At 35.1% G+C, this 9,828-nt stretch overlaps 1 protein-coding gene across 3 annotated transcripts in view; it reads right to left on the reverse strand.

Annotated features, from left to right (window-relative positions):
• Positions 1-794: 794 nt before the first annotated feature.
• The window catches only part of MME (membrane metalloendopeptidase), an 85,946-nt gene continuing 76,912 nt past the window's right edge, over positions 795-9,828 (reverse strand). For 2 of the 3 annotated variants that reach the window (XM_015586498.1, XM_025044239.1), the window contains exons 21-23: positions 9,651-9,746; positions 9,231-9,307; positions 795-2,037 (exon numbers count right to left, since the gene is read on the reverse strand). In XM_015586498.1, coding sequence (XP_015441984.1) covers positions 1,938-2,037; positions 9,231-9,307; positions 9,651-9,746 — 273 coding nt within the window. In that variant the 3' untranslated portion in view covers positions 795-1,937. The remainder of the gene's footprint in view (positions 2,038-9,230; positions 9,308-9,650; positions 9,747-9,828) is intronic. The other variant, XM_006908211.2, reaches the window with a different exon arrangement.

The raw sequence follows: 9,828 nt of genomic DNA on the forward strand, positions 1-9,828 counted from the left end.
ATGTTGATTGATTCTATTTACATAAAAGACAAAAACAGGTGAAACTAGTGTATGATATTAGAAATCAGGTCAGTAGATGTCCTTGGAAGAATGGTTGGGAGAAGGGGCTTCTGGGATCTGGGAAGCAATGTTTTGTTTCTTCTAAGTGTTGGTTATACGGTTATATTCAGTTGGAGAAAGTTCATTAAGTTGTACAATTATGCTTTATGAAATTTTTGTATATATGTTGTTATTTCAATAACATTTTTTAAGAAAGGCAAATGGACATTTTCAAGAAGCAGGAAAACCAACAAACAGGAAAAATACAAAATCCTCATTTTCATCTTTTGTTGAGAAAAATAAAGACTTTGAAAGTGTATCTTTTTGTAAAATATGAATCAAGTAATAAAATGAACTAAAGTAGTCAACAGGATGGGAAAAGAGAAGAATATAAAAGTCTCAAGAGGTGAGTTCCTATCAGGGCCTTAAATAGTCCCCTCCCAGAACGCGGAGAGTTAGAATTTGAGAAGCAGGTATATCTGAGGTGGTGGTGCGGAAGCCTCTCATTTCTATTTAGAAATGCACTTTTCAGAGTGAAGGGTTAAAGGAGTAGAACTTAGTAGTTAAAAGATGGTCACAGATGGGCCTGTAGTGTATAGCATAGGGAAAGTAGTCAGTAGTATTGTAATGGCTGTGCGTAGAGCCAGATGGGTGCTAGAGTAATTGGGGGGATCATGTCATAAACTATAGAAATGTCTAACCAGTGTACTGTATACTTGAAACTCATAATAAAATAAAAATTTTAAAAATGCACTTTCCAAAGCTAGACGGCTGACACAGCAGGCTTAGTGAGTAATGGCCCCACATTTCAATTTATTATCAAAATATTTCCATCAGATGACAAATCTGAAAAGATAAGGAGATGCAGAGCTACATCGATGCACTCTTGCCCCTTTATTACAGCCACCTCAGGGACAGGTTTAATTGTGAAAATCCTGCTTGTAAACTACAAGTCTTATGTATCTTTAGACAACTGTCCAATGGCAATTTTTAACCCAAGGTTTGTACTTAAAACGTTTCATCAATATGATTTATAAGTTTAAAAAGTCTCAAAATGTTTATCTGTATATCACTTTACAGATCTTGGTTCGTAACTATTTATCTCGGTCTGAAATTCAATGATTACCTATAATAATAATTACTTAGTCATAAATGTAGTTAATAATTAAATATAAAAATTATTATTTATACATTACTACAAATCTCTTAAAAAGACCAGGTTTTGAGAGCGAGAGAACAAGAAATTGCTTAGAAAATTTCAGGGAGCCTTAAGAATCCAAGTATCAGTCAAAGCCAAGTATAACAAAAAACAGTTGTAGACATTTTAGCCCTAAGTGCTTAAAAGAAAATGATCTCAGAATGAATGACTGATGACGAGCAAAGTTAGTTGAAAACTACATAAGTCCCAAGGTCCCAGTATGTATAAGAATTCTTTGGAAGAGACTTGAAGAATAAATGTTGCAAATAAAAGTAAAAACTAGTACTTTAGAAATGTGCTTTTAACTCTCATGCCGCAGCTCTGCTTCTGGTGCCAATGGCCTTTTTTCACTTCTTCATTTTCCTCTTGATTAGAAATCCTGCTCTACATAGTGGTGAACACTGATTTTAAGAGACATCAAACTGGCAGATCATGTGAGAAACAGAAATGAATGGTAATACTCTCTTTACAGATTAAGCATTATTTACACAGTGAGAAATGACTGATTTGATAAGACATTAGAGCCCCTCCTCCCTCCACGTCTTTTCCAGAATAAACTTCATTTTTATTATGATGCTCTCATCTCTGTTAACTGTCCCCATGTAATACAGTGACCTCTATGGCCCTTTCTCTTCGCAGAGTTCCCCATTTCTGCAGTGTTGACAAGTCCAGCCAAGGGCTGCACCAGTTCTTCTGAAGATCACCAAATTCGGCATTTTGTTTCTGGATTCATGTATGAATTTTTGAGGCAATGAAAGGCTTCGGAAAACTCAGGGGAGTTCTGCAAAGTCCCAATAATCCTATGAAACAAATAAACAAAAGTCACTATCAGCATCTGATATGCATGTCCATACCATGTGGGAGCTCTAAAGAATTTCTTTATGTAGGCCCAGTGAGTGAATTTGGAATTTATAGTTTAAAAGAAAAAGAAAAAAAGAAACTGGTAGAATGAGTCCATTCCTCATTAACAGAATTTGTATATGGAAAGGTAACAAAGTGTAGAGTTAAGAGAACAGATTTTGAAGACAGACTATAGGATTTGAACCCTGGTTATGAGTTGCATTCATTTAGCCTCTCTGTGCTTCAGTTTCCTTTTCCGTAAATGCATATAATAATAGTACCTTCATTTTAAGGTTGTCATGGGAAGTTAATTTATAAACATCCTATATGTATTTGTAAAATAAATGCATGATTCATATTTGGAATTGTAGTTAATATAAGAAGAGTTTGACCAAAGAATAAAATCATGATTTTTCACTATATCTTGAAAGGGCTCACACAATAATTTAAATATAATGGACTTTAAATAGATATTTGTTGATTTGATTTAACAGGGAAGATAATTCTTTTCTTTCCTTTTTTTTTTTTTTTTCCCAAAAGCACTCCATAAATATCAAAAACTGGATTTGGCCTGAATAACTGGAAAGGGCTGGCAAAATGCCAATTTCTTCTTATCTCTGACCCCAATGGGCAAAAACAACACTGTCCAAACTACTATCGGCACCAAGCAGCATTTGAAGGGAGAGACAGGTCAGTACAATGATGCAGAGGAGATGTTTTCCCATCATCCCCGAACCAGCTCCTTTCCTTCTCTTCCCATTGGGACCACCTGCCACACCCACCTTGGGTTAAGAGGAGGTGGCTGGGAGGCTAGTGGACTGGAGTAGTGGGGAGACTAGGAACAAGTGACACAGAGAATCTTCTAAGTTACGAAGATCTGCATACACGGAGGATGTGCTAACGTATACATCTTCCCACTTCCCTCCCCTCAAACTTGTTTTCCACACAGCAATCACAGTGATCTTTAAGATTTAGATCAAATTCCATAAATCTCTTACTTAAAACATTCCAGAGGCTTGAAGGAAAGCCACCCACCCCACCGTGATTTCCAATGTCCTGAGGGCTCCAGTCTACCTTTCCGGCCACCTCACAATACGTTTCTTTTCCCATTTCTCCTTAGGCTCAAACTACACTGAACTACTTTCCATTTCTCAAAATGGCCAAGTTCACTCCCTCTTCAGCGCCTGCTGCTCCTGCTGAGCCCACACCCTGCTAAGTTACTCCTCAGTGACTATACGGCTAGCTCCTTCTCAGCCTTCATGTCTCCACTTACACCTCCTCAGAGGCTTTCTTCAAATACTGTCTAAATTAACTCCTCTCACCTGGACTAGCCCCATCACAGCACTTAACACAGCTTACAATGACCTGCTCCTTTACTTCCTGACGTATCCACTACATCGGAATCTCTATGAAGGCAAAATACTATGTGTACTTGCTTCTCACTGCACCCCAAAGCCTAGTATAGTGCTTTGCATATTGCAGGACTCATTACACACTGGAGGAATAAATCTGTCGCTTGATCACAGTGATTATATGTACAAGAGTGATAAGGCATTATGAAAAGAAACACTGCTTAGTATTTTTGTTGTTTATTTGCTACTATGAACCCATTAGGACAGAAAGAAAGCTTTTCCTTTCCCAACCCCCATTCTAGGAACTTCTCAAAGTCTGACTTCCTAATGTGTCACCCATTACCACATCAACTACCTCTCAATACCTCCCACCACCTGTCCTTCAGGGAGGACGTAAACTTTTTTGGTTTTTAGGACTCCTAGGGGAGTCTTAAAAGTTAAAAGAAATCTGCCTGGGATAGAGGTAGGGGTTGAGGACGAGTGGAGGCCAAAGCTGGGGAATTTACATCTGTTAGTCTACATGAGAGGGAGAAGACTGGCCCACACCCCAAGCCTGAGGAGGCGCCCAGTAATGGTGTGTGAATGACCAGACACGCCTCCACTCTGATCAGAGGGTGCTTGGCTGTCAGGGAGCCTGATCATCAAGAGCGGTGGCCCCTGAGGCCCTTGCTCGAGACCACTGGAAGGAAATGGAGCCACCTGACTTCCCGTGGAGCTTCTGGACTGTAAGAAGGTCAGGGTGGCCACAGCAGGGTGGCCACAGCAGGGTGGAGATGGAGGCTTGTCAGTAATTTCTAGGCTTCCATGAGGACTCTAGGTTCTTGTATAGTACCAGAAAGGAGTGCACTGAAAACTGCTGAAATTAAATTTCTCACATTATAGCTTTGAGTGGGAGCTTAGAGCATGAATTAATTTGATGTAAAAGTAATAATAAGTGTGTCATTTCCTACATCTGAAAGTTCAGAACAATTCACTTGATACATGGTCAAACATGACTGTATATGTAGGAATAAAAAGATTTAGACATCAGGGCTCCATATGGGTTTTCAGTCTTTTAGGTTCTAGGCCCATGGACTCTAAGTCAAAGAGAGCTCTGACCCTTTTATTCCTATCTCCTCTCACTTTAAGAAGCCCTGTACACTGACTGAGAGACAGCCGTCAAGATGGCCTGACTAGCCTCCAAGTAAGGAGACATTGACTTGAAGAGTTGCTGTTTTTTTTTTTTTAAATTTTATTAATTTTTTTTAAAAAGAATTATGTCTTAAGTATAATCATATGAGGACAAGAACTTCAGTAAAAATGTTCGAACCCAGGATTTAATTCTACATTTCTCTTAAACATATTAAGGAAATTAAAAAGAAGAAAAAACTGTGCCTCAAAAGAAGTCTTTACAAAACACAACTAAGAGTTAGCAATGCGACAATACTCAACCTCCTGCACACTTAACTCTCCAGCTCCATACCACCTCCTCTCTTTGCAGCCAAAGGCTTCACTTAGATAATTTAATTCTGAGTAATTAGGTCAACAACATACTTGGGGTTCATTTATTTTCCTAGGACTCTAGTTATTGCTTGGTTGTTTATAACATCAAATCTTTGAATAGATGACATAGTCTATTTAAAGAAGTGTATACACTATTAATAAAAAATGAATCCATTCTCTAAGAGTGGGATCATACTTCATTAACATTACATAGAAAGCTTACATGAATTTCATGTTATGAAAACTATATAGTTTTTATATTTGTGCTTATAATAACAGAAGATAATAAAGGCTTTTACTGATTATTTCTTAAAGTGATTTAGTTGAACTTTTTACTTTATCCCATAAACTATGTTATTGTACTGCTGCTGTTTATTCCCTTGGCAAATAATGGCTCGTATTAAAAACATCTATAGGTGAATGATGGGAGAAGGAGGAGGAAATGGAAGACAGTAGTCAAAACTGCACAGACTTCCAGTTTGGATGTCAGTTGAACCTACTGTGGTAATCATTTCATAATATATGTAAAGCAAACAATCAAGCCGTATGCCTTAAACATATAGTGATATATGTCAATTATTTCTCAATAAAACTGGAAAACATAAAAAAAATACCTAAGAGATATGGAATTGGATATCATGTGACCAAGAGTGGACTTTGTATCCTATAACTGACCTGATTACACTTGTCTGCAATTAACTGGATTTTTGAATTACTGAATAAACATTTTTGCAATTAATGGGTCCTCTGACATCCTTTTGTTATTTCTTTTTAAATAAATGACTTGGCTACAAGGTTAACTAGAATCATTCATGAATAAACTCTCCAATCGTTACCATTAACTAATGTTCATGATTCTTTTAAAGTAAGTTCACATCGATCAGCATGTTTCACTAAAAATTTATAAAGAAATAAATGCCTGAATAGATTTCTAGGTATGAGCTAAAGATTAATAAGAGCTAACAGGACTTCTATAAGACTCACCAAAATCCACTCTGATATTTACAAAATATCAGAAACCAATGCTAATATTTAAGATAAATGGAGAAAACATTAGTATTTCAAAGAGGGTTTAGCTTAAGTATGCTAAATAATGGAATTGTAAGGAACAAAATAGCCATATTACTTGAAAATGTCCACATAAAACACTACAATTTTTTTCAAAAGTATCAGTAAGCAAACTATGGAAAATATTTCTTGTATTATTAGTGGTGTTAGTTTTATAAAGTATCCCTTTTCTGACTGGAAAATAGTATCCAACAACCTAAGCATCTAAATTAGCTCCATTACTATTTAAGTAGCATACACACTGGTAACATTTTGTCTATTAGGACTTGCTTTAACAAATTACCAGACTCTAATATATTACATAGAAATATTACATCTAAACAACTTTACAAATTATAGTAAATATAATTTTACAGATAACAGTAAATATTATCCTAACAACCATTCCCTGAAGTGACTGTGGATGGCTAATAAAAGCTGGATTTCTAAAAAGAAGTCCTTTAAATTGTGAATTCAATTTCAAGAATATCAAGGGAAAATATTTTTGTTTTAAATATTAAACTTTTATTTAAAGTTTATTTAATTTAAAAGTATCTAAGACTTTAGTTAGCAAGACTAGGATAATTATAGCTTAGACCTAACAAATGGTTTTATAGATTCAGCTTTATATAAAGAATAATTTGCCTTTTGTTTTTTGTACTGTGGCTGTTTAAGCATAAGATTACGAAAACTCCCTCTGTTTCAGAAATTTCTACATCAACCACTCTACACAATTTTTCAATAGCAACTCAATGTCTCTTAGTTTTCAAGGTTCTTTAAAAATGTTTTACTTTGTACAGCTAGGAAGCAGCCTGTTTCCAAAACTAAATGTAACTTCAACCTTTTGCCAAGGAAATCCCTTTACCTCCAGAGAAAATAATTTCCTTGACAAAAGGTTGGCAAAATTTACCCTTAAAAAAAACAAAAACCATCAACACATACTCTTCTTATTATGAATGAAAAATCATCATGAAGACATCTTTTGGGCCAGAATAAAGAAAATAAAAGTTGCAAATAATTTCACACATTTATAATAAAATAATAAATATTTTTACAAATACAAAATTCTATGTATTTATAAAAAAATTGTTTTCAGTTTAAAATTGGTGGTAGAAAACAGTTACATATCACTTAACCAGTGATCAGTTATTGACATTCTGAACTATTCAGACATAAGCAATGAATAGTCAGAAGCCCGCAACTGTCAGTTAACAAGGAATGTTGCAAAGTCTGTATACTTTATTCATAGAAATTCTTATTCAGTTCATACCTTTCTTATCCAAAACCAATCCTAGTACTAATTTTCAAACACACATATGTAATAGACACTTTGAATACATTTTAACATTAATCCTCCTAGCAACTATCATAACATTTTAATACTCATTTTACATATCAAGAAATTGAGACACAGATGGTAAGTAACAGCTTGTAAATGGCAAAATCATGGTTGAAACTCATGTGTTTCTTATTTCAAAACTTGCATCCATTTTTTTCCCGTACAAGTGTAAAGAGATATTTTTTTTCCATGCATATTAGAATGGAGGAATGGGACGGCCACAAGTAACAGGAAAGAGAACCAAAGACAAAACAAACAAACAGGCAAAATAAAATGTCCAAATGAAAAGTCAAAAAGCACCACCATCGGTGGTGGCTCTTTAGTGTAGGAATAAGTACCTCCCCACACTCTAGGTTTCGAGAATTTCACTAAACTAATAAATAGCGAAACCATAACGATTAGTCATAACAATAATCTGTGTCATCAAAAAAATAAAATAAAAGGATTAGGTTTTGTTCAGGATAGGCAGGAAGGTTGAAATTGTATTTTAAACAGAGAAATTTTAATCTAGTGGTTAAGATAAAAATGTTACTACTCAAGAGACAAGTTTCAGCTATCAAAAAATTAATTAATTTGCAACCCCCATTCTCTGAGGATGCCAGATGTACCAATATTACCATAATATTACTTAAATTCACTTAGGTTTTTATGAATATATGCTTTGTTTCATCAAGATATGCAGAGCAGAGCTTTGACAAATTAGATTGTTTGTGTAAACTTATAATTGCTCCCTGTTATCCTCAAAAATGAATTCTTACACCTTAACTTCCAAAGACGAAAGACACTTTTAAGAACTGAAACTAAAAGTTACTTGGATAAACCATTATGTCAATTGATCCAGTGACTTCTGTTGCTCATCACCTAAAACGTAGTTAATTTGGATATCCTAGCAAGACTAAATTTAGCTTGAATTATACACACAATGGACATACAATAAATAGTTGTTGAGTGAATGAATTTTGAAAGAACCGTTCAGGTAAATACTAAACTATGATGACAATGAAACTAGAAAAAGATGAGTAAATTCTTAATTTTTAAATGTGCTATTTTATTGTTTCACAACTGAATGTGGTTTTTCCCTAGGAGTGAACGATGCAGGCACTATGATCATGTTTATTTTAGGAAGGCCATTTAAAATTTAGCTCATAAGTTCTTTTGTTCTCAAACTCTGTTTTCCAACTACCCTACACAATTTTAAATCTGTTTTTCAGACATTTTTGCCTTAGAAGGTTGTTGTTGATCAGCAAATCAGTGATGAAGTGTTATAGTACCTGGGAAATTAGGAATTTAGTTGTAAAATAGATACACAGGATTTAGGATTTAACATTCAAACATTGGTTAGAGTGATTCTCTTTCAATCCAATATTCTCTTAGATTTTCTGATTTGGGAAGGACTTTAGATATCTTCTAATTCAACTTTCCATTCTGCAGAGCATTTTTCTCCAGTGTCCTTGAGGGGTTGTACTCTGACCTCTGCTTCAAGGTACTCTCTTCCTGGAGCTTTGGGAATAACTTTATTCCCTGTCAGACAATCTCTTACTACTAGAAAGTTTCCCTTTATGTTGAATGGAAATCTTTCTTTGGAACAGCTACTCACAGGACCTAGGCCAAAACCCTTCACAGCTTGTTAGAAATGTGTTTGTCCTAGTTTTAAATAGAGCCACTGTTCTGAGGTGATATCTTTGTTGGAGTCCATCAAGCACTGAGCCTAAGTCACATATATTCTGAAAATAAGAGAACTCAAAGCTATGCTTGTGCAAACAAGACATTTATCCTGATGTGTTCTGATGATCCTATCTGTAACCCTCAAAAGAAAAAAAAAATACTAGATTTCCAAATGTTATAGAATCAGAGTTAGAAAAGGCCAATTTCCAAACATAGAAGTAATGGAGCCAATACTGGAACACCTTGACTGCTCTTCAAACCCACGCACCTGAAATTGCCTGGACTGTGGACATCTGTTTTAATGGAGTTGATTGCATATTCTGGCCTGTAGGTCCCACACCACACCTAGGGACAGGGATAGAAAAAGAAAAGCAGTGTGCTTAGGTTTAATCAAGGATTACTTGTTTGGAGAGGCAAGGAGAAAAGCAAACTCCCTATTTTAAAAGTTAAATTGGGATTCTGCATTCCTCAACTATTTACTCTTCAAATGATGTTCAATGATAGGCAGCCAGGATCATAATTATCATTAATATGATCTGACAGTCTGTTATACACAGTGAAATTTAGTCAAGTCAAACAATTTGCCACAATTGATTTAAGCAAGAAAACTCAGCATGCAATATCTAACTTACTATAAAATTGTAACTCAAAATGATTTTATATCTATCAATCAAGAACGATATAATACCTGGGCAAAGTTCAAGAAGAATAGTTGTTTGTGATTTAGGTCAAGTCCAGGAAGTAATTTTTCTTCGCCATTCTTTTTAACATAATTTTGATAGGCCTAGACAGTTAATGAAAAAGAAATATGATGTTTATCATTTTCAAATTATGTGTGTGTGTGTGTGTATGTGTGTGTGTGTGTA

The sequence above is a fragment of the Pteropus alecto genome, unplaced genomic scaffold, assembly GCF_000325575.1.
Source record: "Pteropus alecto unplaced genomic scaffold, ASM32557v1 scaffold81, whole genome shotgun sequence".
Taxonomy (NCBI): Eukaryota; Metazoa; Chordata; class Mammalia; order Chiroptera; family Pteropodidae; genus Pteropus; species Pteropus alecto.